Below are 23,833 nucleotides of genomic sequence, written 5' to 3'. Positions count from 1 at the left end.
TTCACGTTTGCGGTTGTTTTTTACATGTGTGTGTGTGTGTGTGTGTGTGTGTAGCAGCCCGTCTCTCCGTTTGTCTCTGTAGTGTGGATGCCCATAATTACCTCTTACTCTTACCTCTCCATGCCATCCAAATCCCCCGCTCCCCCCTCCGCCCCAGCTGAGCGAGACTGATCGGATGTTCCGTTTGCACTCGACTACAAGGTGCTGCGGTTTGTCACTTTACGCCACCGGAATCTGATTAAAGACACAGACTCCCCGCCGAGCCCACAGATGGGTGCTTTGAATGCATCCGACTGTCTCCCCGGCTCTGCTGCTGCGACTAAGAATAACACACACACACACACACACACGTGCGCAGAAAGAGGAAGGTTTTGAAGGCCGTCCACCTGTCTAGCTGTGCGACTGCTGACAGACAGCCCACCTGTCTCCTCAAGGACGGGGGCGGGGGGGGGGGGGGGATAATGTGCCTTTTAAGTGGATATTTAGCGGATATTTTTGGTTTCGCTCCTGACAGAGCAAGATGTCCGCTCCCTTGAAGCGTCTGTGGGTAACTGGGTGGTGGAGAGGTGCGGTCTGCCTGGAAACACACACACACTTAGAGCTGGGTGTCTGAATTTTTCCATTCCTCTACAGATTCTAATAGGTGATACCAGGGATGGGACGATACGCTTATCTCACGATCCGATACGATACGATATACAAGATTTGATTCAAACAAGATGTAATAAATAAAAGCTCAAGGACAACAAAGTCTGACTGTGCAGAATTGTGTTTATTTCTGAGACACAGATCTTTCTAGCGATGCCATTGGCTGCTAGAATGTAAACAACAATTTAAAAATGTCATTACAAAGTGACAATAATGTAATTTGGATTGAGAGATTACTACAGCTGAATGAAATGGAACTAACATCGCGATTTATTTTTCTGCTCCACGATATGTATTCATTTTTGTATCGCGATTTACACTACTGTGCAAAAGTCTTAGGCACCATAGATTTTTTATATACATTTTGTCTTAGATGTTTATTTATGTGCTTTCTGCATTAGTGTGTCAGTAGACTGCTGCTCTTTATAGAACATTTTAGGATATTTAGAAACTTTTCATTTCATTGTTTTTGAAAGCATCTTCGCTTTATGGATTTTTGTGCCTAAATGCCTAAGACTTTTGCACAGTACTGTATTGAATTTCAATATATTGTCCTATATCCCTAGTTGGTACTGGTGGAGTACGTTGACAGCAGTTCCAAACCGATGTGTTTTTTCTATCTTTGTTAAAGCTGCTCCAGGAAAGAGTTTTATGTAAAAAACAAAGGGGAGCGGGTACAGAGAAGAGCGTCCCGTTCCCACTAACTGAGACCCCGTACATTCGCTCTATTAGCCCAAATGTAATCCTGGTGTCGGGGATATAGATCCTTCTCCTCCCATAGGAAAGTGAAGAGTCAAAACTTAAAGAGTGAAATCCAAACTGTCTCCTAACCAGCAGCAGAGAAAGCTGGACTCACCAGCGTTAGATCTTCTCCTCTCTCGTCTGTTTGGTTTCTTTGGTATAAAAGCATCACAGAGCGGCCGCTTGGTAAACATGAGCTGCTGTGTGACGTTCACTGACCTCACAGCGCAGGATTTCTGAGTATTGTAGTTCAAGATTTGTTACCTCTCGCTGCCTTTTGGAGCTGCCAACATGCAAAGTTGCCTGGTGCAGCTTTAAGGTAAAACACATTTCATGATGCAACGGAGGAAAACACTCTCTATGTGATGTGTATACATGCCATTTGCTTTTCAGAACAGAATCAGACCATAATCAATTGATTTTCTCAATAAAAATATCCTCAAGCTCGTAGAAAACCTGAGATCCCATCCTAAAAATCCAATATTTTCAAGCCGTGATACCTTTTGATGCCTTGAAGCCCGAGGCGTTCTGCATGGTGTGTATGAGACATTATCAAGACATTAAACTTTCAACACATTAACCCAGGAGGATGCTGGGTTTCCACGGTTGCTTGTAACAGACACATTAATGGGAATAAACTTGCTGTTCTGGGCAGATAAACCCCAAATCTCTGCCACTTTCAGATTTAGGTTTAGCGGATTTGCATCTCCATAAAACTGATAAAAATGCTTAAAAAAAGCACAAAGAAGCAATACAAACTGTGCGGGTGAGACAGAGAAACCCCAAGGGGCTTATAAGAAACGTCTCACTCCAGCAGAACAACGAGAGGAGGGAAAAAAGAAAAAGATTCAAGATGACATAGACAGACACAAGTAAATCAGGCAACAGAAACCAAATGAAAAAAAAACGCAACAGGGAGGAGGATGGTACACAAATAACAAAACGCATAAATAACAAGTAAGGGAAGGAAGTAGGCATGAAAGTAGTTTGCGATATGCAGACTGACAGACTGACAGAACTACAGAGAGGAGAGGCTGTGACAGGAGAGAGTTCATCTCCAAAACACCACATTCCCATTTTGGGATGAGCAAAATCATTACCTGAACTCCATCTTTCAATATCTAACTCTAAAAAAAAAAACCTAGAGGATCCGGTCTGTGAAAGGGTTTTCCATTTTGTCAACAAAGGAGTTAAGTTTCATTTTCGCCTTCAAAAAGCGCTTGAATTTGTTTACATTTTGAGTGATATTTGAGTATTTTTTTAGGAGTAGGTGTCAGTTTTTTTTAAAGAAATTTGGAACATTTTCGGACAAAGCTGTTCAGTAGTTTGAGAATGCAATAATGTTTGCTCCTCCCAGTGTGCAAGGTGGGCGGGGCTTGTGCTTTTGGGGTGATGGGATTGGTTCTGTTCTTCCTTTGGTAACCTTTTTTAGCATGACACCCACCTTTTCCTTTATTTGACTGAAGCGATCTACTAGTGCTAGTCAAGCAGATTCAGTGAAAAGCGTGACTATTCATAACCACAACTGGAGTAATATTTAACGTACAGGAAGTGATGCATTTTATTTTTTTTGTTTGGAATAAACAGAAGAAGAAGAACTGGGTAGTTAGCATGAGCAGCGATAGCCGCCAAAGGCTGAACAGACAAAGAGAAGAGAAACTCAAACTGCAGCAACAGAAAATCAGAGGAAAAAGAAAGGGATGAATCAGTCAGAGGAAGGCGAGCTGCTGAAAAGGAAAGCGTTTCCTTAACAAGATGAAAAGCAAAATGAGAAGAGAGGATGAGGAGAGATGCAGATGTGGATTTTGGACTGGTAGGTTTTGCTATCGTTTATTCTGCAAAACACCAAAGCAATGACCAAAGATCGCTAAAGGTGTCGCCGAAACCAAGAAAAACAAGAATCTGCAGGATTATCACTTTAAAGAGCAGCTGAACCCCAAACCTAAATCTAAAGGTAAACAGCATGCTACTGAAATTACCATCTGCTATTGGCTGGTCTTTGGTGCCAGGTGATGTCACCACCTGTTGTACTCTATAGAAGGTGACATCACTTGGCACCAAAGATCAGCCAATAGCAGGTTGCAAGTTCAGTAGCATGTTTTTTTACCATGAGATGTCAGGCTTTACATGGATTTTGGGTTTGTTGTTAAATTACTGTTTAACCCCTGTTCAACCCCCTTAACTCTAACCTTAACCAAAGTGGTTTTACTAATCTTAACCTAATCTTAACTGACGAACACGTTAAAATGTCCAAAAGAGGAACATAATCTTCACATTATTTATGTCCACAACACATAATCTGCATTTCAGAGTTCATGCTCATTTCATAAAATTGTGTGTTGGTTAATGAAAAATAAAGTATACGCACCTCCATGTAGATTTTCTTAAAAACTCTTGCTGAACAGACAAACAATATTAAAAGTATATTAATTTCCTGTGCTTTTATTATTCCACACCAAACAACGACGTTTCACCCGTCAATACCTGAAGAAAGAAGTTCATTGTGGGCGAAATGTTGTTTGGTGTGGAATAATAAAAGCACGGGAAATTAATATACTGTGTGTGTGTGAAATTTTTGCCTTTAACTGACTTCCACACAGGATGAAAACACTGTAAGAGCAGAGCGGCGCTCAGTGAGACATGAAGAGAGTTTAAAGTGGAGTTTTATCTGATGGAGCTGAGCAGAATCGAACCTGCGCTGCATGAACCGCTCAGTAGTCGGTTAATGAAGCATCATTACCTGACTGTTAACGAGAGGAGAGAGAAGGAGAAAGAGAGAGAGAGAGAGGGAGAGAGAGAGCAGGGGAAAAACGAATAGGAGAGAAAAGAGAGAGAGGAACTAGAAAGAGATGGAGTGAGATTGGGAGATTAGAGAGAGAGGAGGGAGAGAGGGAGGAACGAGAATGAGACATGAGGGAAAGAGAGACTGGAGAGAGAGAGAGAGAGAGAGAGAGAGAGGGAAGAAAACCAGAGAGCAGGGAGTCGGACAGAGGGAAGGAGAGGGAGGGAAACGGTGTGAAGAAATGAAGAGGGTGGAAAAAAGACTCAGGAGGAGGGATGGAGAGACAGGAGAGAGGATAAATTGACTGAGAGACCACACTCTGTTTTCTCCTGACACTCGTTTTTCTTATTTAACTCTTTGGGCATTCAAAATGATTTTACTACTGTGAAAATAACAAAGCATTCAGATTTTTATTGTCTTGGACTGCCGATAGCGGTGGATTTGTTTGCCGCTTGTGTTGATTTGTGACCCCGAGTGGGAGGAAAAGCACAAAAAAGTCCCATGTATCGTATTTCTGTCATATTTACGTCAACATAGCTTAAGGTTCACATAGCTAGTAAGCGCTAATAAAAGTTGTAGAGAACTTGTACACTGTAAAAGTTATTTTCTCTTAATGTCTCCAGACATTTACTTGGAGAAAGTTCCTTGTTTCCAGATTTTCTTCATTGTTTTATGATGATTTCTTTAAAGAAGGCATATTGGCATGAATCAAGTGAAATTGACGGAAACCAGCAAGATTATCTGCCAGTGCAGTGAGAGAATTTGACTAAAAATATCACGAAATAAGCTTGATAGGTCTGGAAACAAAGATGAAATCACTGGAAAGCTTGCAATTTTGCGCAGCGTAGAGAACTAGGAGGCGTTGAACGTCTGGAATCAACTTCTCGTCCATTTTGCACTTGCCAGGCAGAAATATTGATCATGAAACTAAATCGCATTAGTAGGGAAACAAGGAAGAAAGGAAATCTGATTGGCTGTTGACGCCCGATGACAGTGAAAAGATCATCTATGGCGACAAGACTGTTGATCGTCCACATCGGCTGAGTTTCTGTTACTTGCGCTCATCTTTTCTGATGATTCCTCCACCTCTCTCTCTCTCTCTCTCTCTCTCTCTCTCTCTCTCTCTCTTTTCAGCGGTCTCCATCTTCAAGGTTCCCGGCGTCCGGCTGGAGACGGAGGTGCGGGACATCTTCAGCCCCAGCCGCAGGACCAAGCCCTCCCTGGCTCCTCTGGCCAAATGCTGGTGATGAAACCTTCAGTAGACCGACGGAGACGACCGGGCTGAATCCGGACACCGACGGACCGACTCTCCTCACATCACAGACAATATGATAATTCACTGGAGGATCGCACCTCTCGCTCAGCCGGAGCTTCGGGTTTAAAGACTGCGGTTTAAAGGGTTAAAGAGCATTAGCTAGCATCGTAAAAAAGAGACTTCCTCGCACCTAGATCAACAAGAAATCCGATCCGGTTTTGTCTTGTAGTAGTAATAATGCAAATCTGCTTCACTAAGGGTTACTGGGCAAAGTTTGGAAAATATACTTGGTAATTTCCAGGTTTGGGAATTCATTATCTTTAAAATTGACCATTTTTATGTCCAAAAATTACAATTATTCAGTGTTTCCCCCACAGTTTTCTCCTTGTGAGGGTGGAAAAGCCTCTGAAGCAGCATTCAGACCATGATGGGACACTAAAACTCTCCACTGAAACACAGACTGATGAAATCCTTTTAGTGTCAGCAGCTCTTTAAGGCAGAAAGACCCGCCGCACCTGTTCAATGGTGAGAGAAACTCTGGGATACATTACTGCTTTTAAATTGAGAGTCGAATCACAGAAACATTATCGAACAATTAAATGGAAAAAAATCAAAATCTACAAAGAAAATAAAATGTCATGTGAGGTTTTGCAGACTGTTTTTCCGTAGCTGTGGTCAGGAGGAATCATATCAGAGGTGGATGATCGATATCAGATATGTATTAAAAGGCCAGTATCGGCCCCGATATATCGTCTAACCCTTGTGTACAAATCACATCAGTGTGGAAAATTGATCAAGCAACACAAATGATGAAGTGTCTTGTGAGTGCTTTTTGAAAACTTCTGAAAAACAGATGATTAATGAGATGTCAACAAATGGACACACACACTGGACAAAATGACAGCTGGCATGAAAGTAAACTGCACTCTGGGTTGCTATTAATGTTAACTGTCATCTTAAGACATTTGCTCACAAACTAGTTCTAGTTTTGAAGGATTGAATCATCTGTGCTTCTGAAATATTGACTGATGAATTAAGGTGGTGAGATGCTTTCCAAAATGGATCTGTGGTGTTTTGGTAGAGAAACCCTCCAAATGTTCTGTCTTGAAGAAACAGAGGACAAAGGAAATGCACATTATGCTTTTGGCCTCATATGTACATCCTGTATGAATCTCAGTGGTTAAAGTAATATTTTAGGATTTTTTTTAGAAACCTGTTCATTGGTAAACAAGTCTTTAAGGACATCTAAAACATTTCTGTGCTTTTGTTTTTGAGGTCCCAGCTCCTGTTAGCATTTATTAGCAGTGTTGGAGCAGCTAAACACAGAGAAATTAAACAATTTCTCTCAAAAAACTCCCTTGAAACTGGGAAAAAATGGAAATTCTCGCACAAAAACGGTTTCATTCCCCACTGGCTCTCACTGGCATCGCTAACGAACGCTGACAGGAGTCTGGTGCCGATTCCTCAGAATTAAAAACACGGTCAGGAATTGAATGTCTGATTAGTGATCGATAGGATAGACCTTTAAAAATCCCAAACCTTCCCTTTAATTGATCTAATCCCCGTTTTCCTCTCGTTTCTCAGCCGTCCCGTTCGCTCTTCCTCTTCCTCTCCCTCCTTTTTCTCTACCCTCTCTATCATTTATTCTTAGTGTCTTAAGATTCAACAGCGGTAAAACATTTCATTTTGTTGACGAGTATTTTTAATATTTTTTTAACTGCTGCACACTAGAGCTCGGTGTTTATGCTCAAACCCGGCGAAGCCTCACTCAGTCCTTTGGGTTTTTGCGTTGGGCTGAGTTTAAAAAAATACCGCTGGAAAATATTATCTGTTAACATTTGAAAATTCCTGTAATTTCGGGGCTCTTCGGCTGGGTTTGAGCTGACAAATCATCAGGTTTAGACAGAAATTCACGGGATTACTTTGGATCTGGCTCCACTTTCCCAGCCCCAGTAAACGCCTCCTACACATCCAGACTTCATATATCTCCACCTGGGACAGCATGTGGATTTCCCTCTGCAGCAGAACGACGATAACTGCTGTGTGTCTAGACTTACGTTTTATCATGTACACTGTAGTTAACCTTTGACCTTTGGGCTTGCTGCAAGTGTAAAACAGCAAGGTGGGAATCTCTGCTGGGAATATATATCGCTTTTTCAGACTTGTGAATGTGTTTGGTGGGTTTTTCAAAGTGTCAAAATTAATTATAATTCACATGATGGGATTAAGGGTTCGATCACAGTTCGATCACAGGGTTCGATCACACGGTACAGTTTGTTTTCCTTGATCCGAACCATAGAGGAAAAGTTTCCTTAGTTGCATTTTTGTATTTAGTTCGTTTAGATTCACGCTCTCCAGTTATAAGTGAACCAGGGCTTGTAAACAAAAGTCACATGACTCACAAGCAGCTCGTTTATTGGACAGAGGTTTGGTCACCTGTCATCCTGCCAGGTTAGAGAGTCAAAACAAATCTGACTCCAGTTCCTGTCACTTTATCTCTGCATGATGGACTTGTCTGTCTCTTCTTCTGTGGTGTTCACACCAGTTAAAGACGAGATGAAATGAAAAATGCCTTTTTAACCCTTTTAGATCACATCCCCGGTCATACTGTGCACCTATTTAACAATATATGCCAAAAAAAATACCAAAAATCAATTTCATTGTATTCTTATATCAAAATTCAATCATGTTTTCTCCCTGTAAAACAAAATATGCCGTGTGCTTACGTAAGCATGCCCGTAACTAATTTCAACCAATAATATCATGACATCCACCCATCAATCAATCTTCAACTTTTAGCGCACAGAGCTAAGAGGCTAAGATTCATTAGTTAGCTAGCTAGCAACAGCACGGTACTTCGGTGTGTCTTCGGGTGTTATGACACACCCACTTTTCAACGTTCAAATCAAATTCCTCCCAACGTTACGTCCCGCCTGTCTTTCCTGTTTCACTCGGAAATACGTCACGATACGGAAGTTAGATACTCTCGAAATGCCGTTTCATCTCGACTTTAAGAACACATGAAGAAACAGCTGAATATGAGCATCAGTCCAGACTTCATTGTTGTTCTGCTAGGCTTTCCAAGCATGAGGAACTGCTGGCTATCAGACGTCAACATCCGTCTCCTTCTACCCATAATCCCTTGTGTTTTGGGGGTGGTTTTCGATTTCGTTCTCGCTCCTAACGAACCGCACCGCAGTTCTCTTGTTAGATGGACTGAGACTCTCATCTCCAGGCGTCTCGGTGCTGTTATATATCAAGTTTGAATGACATCGTTCTCCCCGGGTCAGACAGACTGAACTGAAGCTCCAGACGTCCGATAAACTGCTCGGTGTGAACGAGACGCTGAAAGACCTGAAACACGTCGTCTCTCTCTCTCCTGCTGATGTCTGTCCTGTCCACATGGTGAAGGCTGTTGTGATGGGTAAGTTGTCATTGTCTTTTTTTAAAAACCTTTATTTATCCAAAGAAAGTTTGACTGAGAACTTACATATCTTAGAATTACAATATTTTAAGATCCTTCCAGTGTGGGAGTGTGGGTGGTTGCAGGTATTTCAGATTGTTTTTGACAGGATTTACTTAAGGCATCTGTCTTTTTTTTTTTCTTTTTTTTTTTTTTTTTAACAGTGAACATATGCATTGTGCAATCATTAATTTTTATATTGATTGATACTTTTTGTGTTGTCCTACAAATCATTGGATGGGTTTCCATAAAAAAAACCCACCACCAGAGACATTTTCTTCTTTTTCTTTACAAGACATTTGGCCACACACACACACACACACACACACACACACACACACTTTCACATGTTATCCTTTTCATACCATGGGGTTGAGCAATGCCAAATCTATTTACAAAACACTTCAGGTCATCACAAAGTCATTTGGACAAAAACTGCAATAAAAAACAGATCAAATCTCAGTTTTAAAATCCAGAGTGTGCATGTGTGTGTATTGCGCAGGTCTGGGCCTGTGTGTGCTGTGTGTTTACTTTTGGACCCTGTATTTCACCAAACCACCGATCTTCAACAATTCAACTTTTCGGGAATTTAGAAAAGATCCCATCTCTTCAGATCCCGTGATGCACCTCTGAAATGTTATCCTGGGTTTTTGAATGGGTTTCCATGGAAACGTTCAGTTCAAGTAAAAAACATGAAATTCACCAAAATTGGATTTATCAGTTTTTTTCTCTCCACAAAACAGCAGCGAGAAGCCACTCTCCAGCGGTGTGTACCTAAACATTCCTCTGCTCTGCTATACGTGTGTGTGTGTGTGTGTGTGTGTGTGGAAGAGCGTGTGTGTGTGTGTGTGTGTGGAACAGCGTGTGTGTATGAATCAATAAATGTTGCAGTAACGATTGCGTATGTTTGGTCATTTTAGCACTTTTTTTTTCAATTTTGCATGTAAACAAAATAAATTTTATTAATAACAATCCAATAGCTTCTCTCTCTCTACTTCTCCAACTCTTACAAAATAATCGATGGCGCAAAATTTATTCAGGGCATCTTTGTTGACAGCAGTTAAATTCAAGCTAGGTTTGACATTGTAAAGTTTGTATTTTTAAAACAACAAAAAAATAAGTAAATGTTAAAAAATGTAGCAGTAAATGGGTCACTCTAAATCAGTGATTCTCAACCTTTTTCATATAGTCCACATTAGAGCCACAGACCCCCATTTGATGAGATTTTGTCTCTCAGACCCAAATCTGAGAATATTTTTATTGTCAGATATGATTTTGTCCTGAATCCCAAGACTGTCTGTATTGTAGGTAGAGAGATAACAGAGAAACTATGATCAGAACAGTCATTCTTCTACATTCTCTAACTGTGTTAACTTCTTGTAGATGAAATAATGCTGAAGTTTAACAATTCATCAGGTTGCTGGGGACCCCCTGGAACCCCCTCAAGGACCCCTGGTGGTCCCCGGACCCCACGTTGAGAACCGCTGCTCTAAATGACACCGGTCTTCTCCTTTAAAGAACAGCAAGTAAATTCAGTCATTTGCTAACAAAATGACACTTTGGCAGACTTGGATCCTCTATATGTGAGAAATATCAAATGACCAAATATCAGGTTGTGTGTTTTCCTCCTGGACAGTTAGAATTTAGGAATAAGTCAGCTTCCTTCCTTGTCCCGGCCCGGGCGCCGCCTCTCCAACACGAACGAGGAGTGATTTGTAGCCTGGAGGGAAAACGGTTGTCATTCCTGAGTCCTGAGTCTCCTGCAGCCTCGGCTATCTGCCCGGGCCATCTGAAGCCGTCTGCCGCTCCTCTCCCAGGCTCCTCGGCTCCCGGTCAGACGGCCCGATGCAGGGCTGCAGGGCGGCGGGGCGGCGGGGCGGCGGGGCGGCGGGGCGGCGGGGCGGCGCTCTCTGGTCTCCCAAACGCATGTGTGCACCGATTTCAGAGCAGAAATCATCACCTGAAGCTCATCGCTCACTGTCTCTACACCGCAAACACTGACAAACCTGTTCAGTTATTTTATCTTATATCCAGACTGGCAGATAATGTGGTAAAACTTACTTGCTAAAAGTGAAATTGTCTTGGAGGAAGTTCCTTGTTTCCAGATTTTCTTCATTTTTTTATGATGATTTCTTGAAAGAAGAAGTCATATTGGCATGAATCAAGTGAAATTGACTGAAACCAGCAGATTATCTGCCAGTGCAGTGAGAGAATTTGACTAAAAATATAATGAAATAAGCTGATAGGTGTGGAAACAAGATAAAATCACTGGACAGCTTGACATTTTTTGCAGTGTAAAAACAACAGGATCCAGTTGGCATTTTGTCAACCAAGGGCTTTGTTTACCTACTGTCCTTTAAAAATACCATAATTTGTTTGAATTTTGTGCTGTCAATCATTTTGTAAGAGTGGATGTCACCTTTTTTAAATGGTGGATCTTTTTTTTGGAGAATTAGTTAGCATAATCTATTTAGAAAGGAAAGTAACTCCAGATAGTATGGGAATAAATTAATAAATTAGTATTTTTAAAAAGGAAATCAAATGGACACAGATGGTTGTTTGTGTTCACTTACACGCTTGCTTGGTGGACTCTATACTGTGTGTGTGTGTGTGTGTGTGTGCGTGTGTGTGTGTGTGTTTGTGCATGCTTGCCCATATGTTTGCTTGTGTTTTTATGTGTAATTGTATTTGCATGTGGGTGCGTGTTGTGTTTTTTGCGAGTGTATGTGCTTATATTTGCTTGTGTTTATGAGAAAGACAAAGAGTGTGTGTGTGTGTGTGTGCATGTGTGTGCATATATGTGTGTGTGAACCGTTCGAAACACTATGACACCATCTCATGGCGCAGTGCCAGGTTACGTAAGTGTGAGCCGGAGCCGTCTCATCCAGGTTGCAGCATCACTAACCTCCTCCTCCGCCAAGCGATCGCTTCACAGCGAACCCTATCTGTGTTCGCCTGAGGCCGCAGCCAATCAGCTTCCACACGCAGGAGCCGCTCCCACCGCAGAGGGGAACCGTGCAGCACCCAGACCGCCGGCGCCGCACGCTTTTCACCCTCCACCTCAGCACGGGCATGACAGAATATGGGTGTTTTTCCACTGTGTTCTGCTCCAGGTTCAGTACAGTTCTGGTGCAGTAACAGCTGATCTTTATGTGTCCGCTTTACAAAAGAGACGCATGGGGTCAGCGGTCAGGCACAGCCGCCATTTTTAAAATCTCCAGCTTGGGGACAAATGGAACGAAAGCGGAAAGTCAGATAAAGTTGAGAAAGAGACAAAACATAAACCAACAATGAAAAACAACAGCAACACTCAGAAACAGACAAACAAGCGCTAATCACATTATGGTGCCGAAGAGACTTAATTCCTCCAAAAAGACGAAAGCCGGTTTGTTTTGAGGCATTATTATTTCAAAAGAAAGATATAATCCCAGGCAAAATACGACAATAAAGACTCCCATGGGTCGGCCATGTCTGTTGTTGTTGTTGATGTTGACGCTGGTTGCTATGGTTCTGCTGTTGCTATAGTTACACATGTGCATTCTGGACAGGATCCCATATTATGTTCACAATTGCAATGGAAAGCCAAAGGGTACGGATCCTCTGCCACACTGAGCCAAATAAATTAAAAATAATAATTGTGCTGGTAAGAGACCAAAACAGATTTGGGACCGATCCAGTTTGAAAGGGTGCAGGCAGGGTGACAGGTTGGCTTCCTCCGACTCAAACACAACTGATCAATACTCCAAATCAAACGGTACTGATGGTCCAGTATGGGAAGAGCGAGGTTCTTGTCCATGGGAAAACCCTCTCTCTCTCTCTCCCTGCACGTGGTCCAGTCTAGCCCAATGCACAAAAAACTGACAAACTTAGGTTATTTTCTCTTGTGTCCAGACTTATCAAGCTTATTTTAAGATTTTTTTTTAGGGAAATCATCTCAAGAATTTCACCAGTTTCAACAAATTTGACTTTTTTTTTCCAGGAGAATGTAACTTGTTCTCAGTTTCTTGTTTCCAGATTTTCTTCATTGTTTTATGATGATTTCTTGAAAGAAGAAGTTATATTGGCGTGAATCAAGTGAAATTTATTGCAAGATTATCTGCCAGTGCAGTGAGATAATTTGACTAAAAATATCACAAAATAAGCTTGATAAGATCTGGAGACAAGAGAAAATCACTTGACAGCTTTCCATTTTTTTTTTTTGCAGTGAACAGTGTCAGGGTTGCTGGTTCGATTCCCACCCATGCTGCAAACGTACACAGTCACCGGATTAAAAAAACCTCCACCCAGTCCTGCAGCTGATGCTCCTGCCGCTGTGGGTCCGGTTCTGGTACAACACGGCTCTCCCGCAGTGGAAAAGCTGTGTACGTGTGACTCGGCCCGCCGGCGCTCAGAGGCGATCAGCTTTCACACTTAATGAAGCGTCATAATGTGACACCGGAGGCCGTGTGTGGAGTCTGAAGTGACTAAAGCAAAGTATCCGGAAAGTTCCCCCCCCCGAGCCCGGCGGGTCTTCGGTTCAGACAGATATCGCCGGCCTCAAAGCGTCAGACCATTTCGCCCCGGTTTTCACGCTGCGATGCTGACCTGTATCCTCTCTCCCTCGCTCGCTCGGAAGAAAGGATGAAGAGGGGGAACTGCTCTTTTTTTTTTTTTCTCCACAGTATCGCAGGGACACACATGCTCACTAGGGAGTCTTCAGTCAGCTGCCGGGGGGTTCAGGTGCCTTGCTCAAGAGCATTTTGATTGGGAAATACTGAGGGAAGGGAGAGAGCTTGTCCCATTCACTTTCCTCAGTTGGGACATTTTCTATGTTGGGATTCGACTGCGACCCTCTGGTTACTATTTCCTTGTCGCATTTCACATTTATTTCACATTTATTTGTGAAATGAACACGACTTGTTAACACCAAGTTACATATGTGGCATGTGTGGGCGATGAGTTTGACTTCAATGCCGGAGTTCAGTTCCCAGCTTGTAGGAAGGAAATTTCTACGAGTGAAATTAAAATTTTTAGTTTTTCAAAGCCTCAAGTTGTCTTTGTTTCCTAACCTTAACCTTAACCCAAAACCCTAACCAAAGTTGTTTTAGTTGCCTTAGCCAACCTTTAGCCGAACATGCCGTGTCCAATTCAAGCTGCTGGAATCCAGTTCATGGTGGAGGAACATCATTTTCACATAATTCATGTAAATCTGCGTTTCAGAGTTTCATTTCATGACAGAAACGTGGTGGTAAATAAGAACACTGATGCCGACAGACCAGCTCACCAGCATAAAAATGCCCAAAATATATACAAAGCCGCTCACCTGCTAAACCAGCATTTATGGTCGGAGCCTGGCCGGTGCAAACTGGTCAACAGTCTAACCAGTCCGGCTGGTCCAGGCACCACAGTAGTGTATGGGTAACGTTAGGGAAGTGTCTGGAAAGGTCTTTGAGCTCTGCACCCTTTCTTTTTACTCTGTTTTAACCTTTATTTACCCAGGGAAGACTTGCTGAACACATAAGCTCATTTTCATCATCGACCTGCTTCACATTCATCCAGTTTCAATGCAGTTTCTTGAATTGTCAGCACAGATAGGTTGGGTCAATTTTAAGATTTTTCCAGCGCAGCTACAATGGAGTTTAATAGCAGTAAAGTTCAGCTATCTAAAACACTGAAAGTCGAAAGGCATTCTGGGAAATGTAGGAAATCACTAACTGCTTCACATTGATCCAGTTTCTTGAGTTGTTTTTGTTGGCTAGCAAGCTAGCACAGATAGGTTGATCAGAGCCATGTTGATAATAAAATGACAGGAGATATGAAACGTTTTGTTCCAAAATGAGATATCAGTTTTTAATCCATTTTAAAAGCTGACTCTTCTTGTTACAAAATGGTTGATAGCAAACAAACAAAAAATCCAGTTTGTTAAGCTGTTTGGCAGCTACCATGTTAGCATAGGAGAGTTTCTCACAGGCATTTTAATAATATGATAATAATACGACACATGAAGAGTTTTCCTCCAAAATGAAATATTCACCATTTGAAAAACTTCCTCTTACAAAATGGTTGATAACAAAGACAAACAGAAATTATAACAAATTCTGCTACTTTTTCAGTGATAGTAGATAACTTAAGTCCTTGGTTGACAAAATGAAAACACTTTTACAAACAGGATCCTATATACAGTATATTGTAAAGATATTAAATAATGGACCTCTGGAGATGATATTTTTCCAAAATGGATTTAGTGTTTTGCAGTAGAACTCATCATATAAATCTACTAGATAGTATGCAGTGGGAATGCAAAAACTACTTAGGGCTTAATCTCATTACATAATGCAACATTAACTCGGTCATGCATGCTGCGCTCTGCAATCGGAGTTTCATGCCAAAATGAGATATTCTCCATTCGAAAAATCGGGACTCCCACTCTTCCAAAACGCTTCCTGGCTGGAAAACAAAATTCACCGAGGAATGTCATCGGGGTTGTCGGCCATCTTTAGACCCGGGGTTACAAAATGGCAGCTTGGGAGGGAACGCAATCGTCTGCATTTGTGAGCAATAGAGTAAAAAAAAATAAAATAAAGTGATGATACTTTCAGACAGTGGCTGTTCTGCTCACTAGGGGGCGCTACAAGCTCTGCAGGCTCTCCCAATTAAAACCAACAGAACACCAGCAGCTTCCATGCTGACAGATTTACTGGTGTGTTCACACTACCTCGCTCTCTCTATTCTCTCTCTCTGACACACACACACACACACACACACACACGCTCTCATTTGCACACACAACACCCGCCCTCTAAAACACCCTCTCTCTCTCTCTCTGTTCTCTCTTTCACACACACAAATTCTCACACACACACACAACACCCACTCTGTCACACACAAGCTCTCTCTCTTCATTCACACACACACACACACACACACACTACACACACACACACGCACACAACCTTGTCACACACCCTTTCTCTTTGATATACACATAACACACATATATTTTGACAAACACACATGCGCACATACACACAACACCCACTCTGTCTCATTCTCTCTCTGTCTCTGACACACAAACACACACCACACCCACTCTCTGTGTCACACACACACACACACACACACACACACACACACACACACACACAGCTGCTTACACCGGGAGATGAGGCGAGAAGGACAAGTGTTTATTTGGCTAGAAAAAACTTCCAAATGGAAGCGTCACCGTGCCAATTCCCTCCTAGGTGTCAAGAGCACCCGAGGGTGGGGGTGTGGATGGGTGGGGGTGAGGTGGGGTGGGGTGGCAGACAGAGGTGCCAAACCACTTGGGGCTCCATAACACTTCCAATCCCCTCTCTCTTCCTGTCTCTCTCAGTTTTTACAGAGCGATCATCCCATGTTCACTTGAGTCGATCCTGATCTTCCATTACAGCCTGAGAACTCCTCTCTTCCACCTTAAAGGAAAAGTCCACCTTAAAACATTTCAACATTGGCGATGTAGCTTGCATTTGTGTGTCAATTTTGAGATACTTCCAGCACAGCTACAGTGGAGTTTAATAGGAGAAAGCCGTCTAGCTATCTAGACAGTAAAGCTATCTAAAACACTGAAAGTCCAAAGGCATTCTGGGAAATGTAGGAAATCACTGAAACTGAAATATAAGTAGATGAGTCAGATTGAACAAAATAACTCCTGGAATGCATTGAAGATCACAGATTGATGATATATAACTGTTTTTTTCCGCCTTTAACAAGTGATTTAATCTTCTAATGAGTCTTAAAATGTATTTTTTGACTTGTTTCCTACGCATATCGACTTGTTTCAAGAGTCAAGTCATTTTCTCGATACTAGCAAAGTGATCTGCCTTATTCTTTTGAGATCTGTGTCTTGTCTCTACAACATTTCCTGAAACTGCACTGGAAACAAGTGGGATTCCCTCACATCTACTGGTAGGTGTTTGCTCATTTCACAGAATTTCATGAGAAAGGACTGCTGCATTTCCTGTTAAAGTGTCAAAATGCCTAAAACAATGTCCGATCCAAGCACCAAAACATGGCTGACTTTGGTCTGTGGAGTCTCTGCCTGCTCTCTCCTCCTCATCACGTCGACACCCGGCCTGTTTTGGCTGCAGCTGATTTACAGCTCGTTTAGCGCCGCGCATTAACAGGCCTCTAATTGACGATTGTCAGCTGCTTCCTACATTCGGAGAAACTTCTCATCTATCTCGCACCCTGCTCCTCGTTTATTACCCTCCACCCTCCACCCTCCACCCTTCATCACAGACTACCCAGGTCTGGTTTCGGGGGTCGGGGGGGTGGGGGATTGGGGTGTTGCAGATCCTCATCACCCCCCCCTCCAAATGCCTACAGCAAGCCTCGACCCTCTAAAGCCGGGCTAAATAGCTGACACCCGGGGGAGTGTATGGGCCAGTCAGCTCCCAGGTGGTTTCCTCCTCAACACTCCCTACCCCCCCCCCCCCCCCCCCCCCACTCAAGACACCTCACCATTTGGGTCGTCGCCCAGAAACGGAGGTGTCAACGTAGCAGAAAGAAGAGAAGAAGAGCCTCCATGAGTTCAGTCTGACAGCGTTTCTCCTGATATTTGCTGTAAAGTTCTCCCAACATGAGCAGAAATTTGATAAAAAAAACTCTTTGTCTGGTCTAGTATTGCTCCACCCCAAGACCTTGTAGATTTTTTTTTTTAAATTCTCACAACTCATAACTTCTGCAAACAAGTCGATTTCTTGTCTGTCTAAATTCATTTCAGTCATCCAGGTAGTAAGACGTCAAAAAAATATCTAAAAAACAAAATCCACTGGACATAAAAATGAAGAGTTGAAGATTTTTATTTACTCATCCGCTGATGGGATGATGAGACATGGAAAGTCCAAAGGCATTCTGGGAAACGTAGGAAATCACCGACTGACTTAGAAGTAGCTGAGGCAGGTTGAGGGAAAGTGGGTTCACCGGAAAAAAGTAAATTACAACACTTCCTCACAAAATAACGAATAATAATGAACTGAACATCCAAGAGGCTTCATCAGTTCGGATGAGAGGTGAAACGTCTTCAGTTGAAGTCCAGCGGATTTTGTTTTTATATTCTTTTGTGGACAAGTTTACTTCTACAGAGCACAGAAAAGACGAATTGCAGTCTAGTTTCTGTGTGTTTTAGAAAAAGAGAAAATATTCTACTAAAGTGAAAGATCACTATAAGCCAGTAGGGAGAGGAGAACTTTCATTTACATTTTTTAGGCATTAAAGGAAAAATCTGCACTATTTTGTGATGAAGTGTTTTCCCTCAACCTGCCTCGTCTACTTCAACTTCAGTTAGCGATTTCCTACATTTCCCAGAATGCCTTTCGACAACCCCCCAGAGAAGTCGATGCTTTCAATCAAAGGTTAGCATCTGGGCATACAAACAGCTTGAAAGTGTGATCGTTCACCTGTGGGTCATAAATGCAACCTTGTCTCTCTGCTGCATTGCATTCTGGTCTCTCTCCTGCTCCTGTGGGTGGAGAAATTGGTCTCTCTTCTTCTTCTACGATGGATTTCTCCCTGTGTGATTGTTGGACGTCTCTCGGTGCAAAATGGCGGCTCTAGAAAGAAGCCGTCGCTCTTTGATTCTGAGGAGCTGACACCAAAACCTGACGTTTACCGCTGAGGTTTTAGATCGCTGAAACATTTTCTGATATCAAACGATTGGCCAGTTATCCACGGGAAGAAGAGAAATACACCAAACTACTAAATGGACCCAGAAATGTGTTTTAGGGGGGATTTGGCAGGGAGAGAGATGAAGAAAATAAGAGAGAAAAAGAAAGAAAATGAAAGAGAGAGAGTGTTTACTACAGTGTGTATTACAGTGGGGTTTAAGATAGACCTGTAAAGAGATATTTATATTTTATCTGACATCCTTATAGAGAGGAACTTACATCTAGCTGGGGATCAAACCTCTGAACTTGTTTCTTACCAAAATAAAACGTCTCTTCAAGCTCTCAGCGGCGAACTTGACCCTCGACCCGCGACGCACGCCGGGCCCATGAATCGCGGGCCGCCCCGGGTCGTGCACGCCGGCCGGTCCGTGGGAGGCGAGGGGGGGGGGGGGGGGGGGGGGGGGAGCATATGGCCCGGGTCAGGTGGCCCAGACGCCGCCCAGCGGAGCCGTCAACCCCACGCCGGTTTCCCTCTGACCCTCACGGCAGGAGTGGACGCTCCCTGCCTCCCGTCCTGACCTCCGCACACTCTCTCTCCGTTTCCCCCGCAGTAACTTATGGTCGTCTTTGTGAAAGGGAAACAATACCGGCGGCGATTTTTGGGATTAGTTTGAATTTTATGGCATCAAAAGATATCAAAAATCCAGAAGAACTCACATTTTCTAGTGTTTTTGTTTTGATTAAACCAACTGAGTTTGGTCTGATACTGTTTAGGAAAGCAAGTGGCATATACAGATGTTACACAGTAAATAATTTACTGTATAACATAATGAAATGTGCTTTCATTCAACAAAGAAAGGTATTGGAAAATTTATTATTTTATAACCTATATCAACTTTGAAGTTTTGGATTTTTGGGAATTGGGATTTCAAATGATACTCGGCCTTGAAAAGAAAAAAAAAAAACACATCCAGGGTGTGAGGCAAAGTAAGAAATTAACTTCTTAACTTCAGAGGGTGTTTTTTACCCCCTTGATCTGATTTTCAGGGGCAATTTTACTGAGCTGTTATTCAATACATTTGCATTGCACTAAGACTGAATATTTGACAACATACTCACTTTTTTTGCTGCCTCATTTTTAATTTTAAAGGCATTTTTGCCCCGAGACCCCATTAGTTTCCAGCCTGGTGTGAGGATGAAGTGTGAATTTAAAATCTCTTTTGCTACTAAAGTCATAGAAAGTAGCTGGTGAGGTGGATCGCCTATAGTGGCTAGAAAGATTAACAGTCCTGTAACCCAAAGGCCGCAGGTTTGATCCCCACAGCAGACGTGTGTCCCTAAAAAGTCCATGAATGAAACTGCTCTTTATACGGCTTTGATTTCCTCAGTGCAACAGGAAGGTGACAAGTTCAACATTTCACATTTTTAGGCGTTTATCTTACAGTCTTATCTGAGTGACACATAATACAGCAGAATAAGCCTAAACTCCCACACTGCAAAAAATCTCCATCTTAACATTTAGTCTATTATTGAGTCCTAAAATCATAATTTTCTTAAAACAAGTGAAAATATCTGCCAGTGAGGTTTGATAATTTCACTTGTTTCCAATGCAAATCAACTTGTTTGAAGAATTTAGTAGAATCAAGAGTCATTTTCTTGACAGCAGTGCAGTGATCTGCCTTATTCTGACTGGTTTCAACAGACTGACACTCATTTCTAGAAAACTCCTGAAACAAGTGAAGCTGCATTGGAAACAAGTGGAGTTATCTCTCCTCACTGCAGAATGTTTCTCTTGGTTTAAGAAAAATAAGATTTGAAGCCTGAATATGAGGCTAGATGGACTTTTTTTTTGCAGTGTAGATCACCAACATTACATGCAACCGACAGCAGAGAGGTCAAAGGTCAGAGGCAGAGTGTCCCGACAACATTCCTGTGAGGAAAAATACGAGTAAAGAAATAAAAGTAAATGCTGAGGAAAACCTGAGGAAGGCTTTTGTTTCATGAAAGCAAATTAGATCAAGTAAAGGAGAGAGAAGCTGCAACTTTCAGGGAGTGGATCTGCTGCCCTGACTCGGTCTGGGTCAGGTCTCTCTTTCTTTCTTTCTCTCTTTCCACCACAGCCTGTCCCGGTCCAGCGAGACGCCTAAAAAAAAACAAAAACCCCTGGCGACTCGCTCCAGCGCGAGTCGCTCTGGATCAGCGAGGTCAGCTGAACGCCCAGAATGTAAATGATGTTCCTGGATCTGCATTCCTGCTTTGAGAGGCTGGATAAGATAAGGAGCTCCCCTCGGCTTCAAAGCCAAAACCTCCACCCAAAAACATCTCTCTCTCTCTCTCTCCCCCCTCCACCCTCCCAAAACTCACTCCACCTCTGAGGAACTCTTGGCTTTCTCTGCCTCTAGTCGGGCCAAATCCATTTATAAAGCGATTTTAATAAACGGGTTTGTCAAAAAAGTGATTTAAAGGCCGACAAAGAGTGTGAATACAGATAAAGACGAGAAAACAAGAAAGAACAAATGTTAAGATATGGGGTCCAGGGTGTTTTGGCAGTGTGTGTGTGTGTGTGTGTGTGTGCCTGATTCTCCTGTGTGAGACAGATAATTGCGATTCAACAATACTATCTGTCTTCTGTCTGCTTTGTGAGTGCAGGACAACAGTTGGGAAGGAGGTGAAACAACAGGCAAAGTCAGCTGACTCGCTCTCCCAAATACCCCCCTCCACCCTCCACCCCCCCACCCACCCAACCACCCCACCCCCACCCTGAGGACTCAACACCCCCCTATACACCCACCCACCCCTCTCCTTTCCTTCCAGGCAGATCCAGGGGAATTACACAAGCACACTGCAAAAAATATCCATCGCACCGAGTCGTTTCTTTGAGAGTTTAAATCTTCTTTTTTTTTTCTAAATCTATAACTCCCTCTGATTCCAATGCAAATGTAAATGTATTTTGAGGAATTTTCCAGAATCAAGCGTCATTATCTTGATATTAGTGGAGCGATTCTGCCTTATTCTGCCTTATTATGTCAAGATGTTGCCACATAATGACGGAAAATACATTGGAAATAAGAGAAATTCGACGTTATCTCACTCCCACTGGCAGAAAAATATCTTTCGGAAAAAGTATCCAAACTATTTTCGCGAAAATTAAGATTTTATGACGAAATAGACATGTTTAAGTGACTTGTTAAAGTGGATTTTTTTTTTTGCAGTGGGAAGAGGAAAGGAGTACTGGGGGGTTGGAGGAGTGTGTGTGTGTGTGTGTGTGTGTGTGTGTGTGTGTGTGTGTGTGTGTGGGGGGGGGGGGTCGAAGTCTTTTCTGGTATTGGAAAAGGCATAAAAGCCTGAGTGGATCACCAGAGCAAGAAGAGAGAGAGAGAAAGAGAGAGAAGGGAAGGGAGGGGAAGAAGGAGAGAGAGACAGAAAGAAGGAGAAAAGAGAAAGAAAAGAAAGCGAGGTAGAGAGGAAGACAAAAAGGAGGAGAATGGGGTTAAGAAAGAGATAGGGAGGGGAAAGAAAAAGACGAAGGGAGAGAGAGAGAAAGAGAAAGAGGAAGAGAATGAATCAGACTAAGAGAGAGAGAGAAGGGAAGGGAGGGGAAGAAGGAGAGAGAGAGACAGAAAGAAGGGAAAGAGGGAGAAAAGAGAAAGAAAAGAAAGAGAGGTAGAGAGGAAGACAAAGGAGGAGAATTAGAGAAAATGGGGTTAAGAAAGATAAGATTAAGATAGGGAGGGGAAAGAAAAAGAAGGGAGAGAGAGAGAGAGAGACAGGACGAAAAGACGGACAGATGAGAAAAGAGGAGTGCAGGAAAGACTGAAAGTTGTTCCCACAGCAGGGCCGATTAAACATTTCCTCACACACTCCGAATCAAAGCCTCGGTGTGTTTTCACAGCTGCCGCCGCCGCAAATTCCTGCTGCAGCGGCAATCATCCATTTGCAGCGAAGCGTTTTACAACAGCGCCCGAAGACACCCGCCCGCCCGATGAAGTTCATTAATGAGACGTAACAGGTCACATGTGCCATTTGGTGGGACGCTCTCTCACCCAAAACACCCTTCGGGACCATGGCTGCGTGTGTTTTTTTTTTTAGCATGGGTGGGAATCGAACCCCTGAACCGAAGTCATTTAGTCTCACATTCAGCCTTCAGATCTTATTGTTCTCAAACCAAGAGAAACATTCTGCAGTGAGGAGAGATAACTCCACTTGTCTCCAATGCAGCTTCACTTGTTTCAGGAGTTTTCTAGAAATGAGTGTCAGCCTGTTGAAACCAGATCACTGCACTGCTGTCAAGAAAATGACTCTTGATTCTGCTAAATTCTTCAAACAAGTCGATTTGCATTGGAAACAAGTGAAATTATCAAACCCCCACTGGCAGATTTCTTCACTTGTTTTAAGAAAATTACGATTTTAGGACTCAGTTAATGTTGAAATGAGGCAGAAAAAGGCAAATCACTCCTCTAACATCAAGAAAATCACAATCAATTGAAACAAGCTGATTTGCACCGGAAAAAAGTGGAATGAGTTCACCTGACTAGCATTTTTCAACTGCAAAATCGTTAAAAAATCAACATTATGCCAGTGTTTCTGTCAGTCCACACCCACTGGAGTTCATTTAACACTTTGTATAGTTTTAAACAACAGTCAGTTCAGCTCTATGAGAGGTGAGGTAGATGTGCTGTGTACATGACTTTTAGGTTGATTTACAGCCACGATTTGGCATTACGGCTGATTTTCAAGATCGGACTGAATCCACTGCAAATCTTCCAGTGTTGATAAGTTTTGAGTTTTGAGTTTTTCGACTCTTTTGCGGCTGTTCAAAACTCTTTAGACAAGTTAAATGAACTCTGATGGGTGTGAACTGACAGAAAAACCGGCATAATGTTGATTTTCACACTCAGGGGTAAACTAACACTGACAATTTTGCTGTGACATCTTTAAGAAACATCCAAAAATTTGCCATATCCACCGAGCCACACAGGGAATCGAACCCCTAACCTGTGAATCCAAACAGTAAAACCTCCACGTGATGATGATCATTTCCAAACGGCGTCTTCTCTCGCCCGCCCCCAGATTTGGCACGGCCCTTAAATGACAGTAGGTGTAAATGAGGTAACATGGGCTGAATGCATACCTCCATTTCAGCCCCATTATAAGCCATTATCAGTGAGGAAACTGTTTTGTAATGCACACCTGCATTGACTTAAAGGCAGAGGCCCATTAGCATGACAACAGGCTCCTTTGGCATGGAGATGCCTGGGGGCTGATATGGGCTTAATTTAATTGGCAGGAGGGGGGGAGGGGGGGGCTCCATTGTTTTTCCG

General features: G+C 42.6%; 1 protein-coding gene across 1 annotated transcript in view; it reads left to right on the top strand.

Annotated features, from left to right (window-relative positions):
- The window catches only part of cdk15 (cyclin-dependent kinase 15), a 49,794-nt gene extending 44,376 nt beyond the window's left edge, over positions 1–5,418 (top strand). The window contains exon 13 of the mRNA XM_078291234.1: positions 5,306–5,418. Coding sequence (XP_078147360.1) covers positions 5,306–5,418 — 113 coding nt within the window. The remainder of the gene's footprint in view (positions 1–5,305) is intronic.
- Positions 5,419–23,833: the final 18,415 nt, after the last annotated feature.

Source organism: Centroberyx gerrardi, chromosome 21, assembly GCF_048128805.1.
Source record: "Centroberyx gerrardi isolate f3 chromosome 21, fCenGer3.hap1.cur.20231027, whole genome shotgun sequence".
Classification (NCBI taxonomy): domain Eukaryota; kingdom Metazoa; phylum Chordata; class Actinopteri; order Beryciformes; family Berycidae; genus Centroberyx; species Centroberyx gerrardi.
This window is presented reverse-complemented; position numbering and strand designations above follow the sequence as displayed.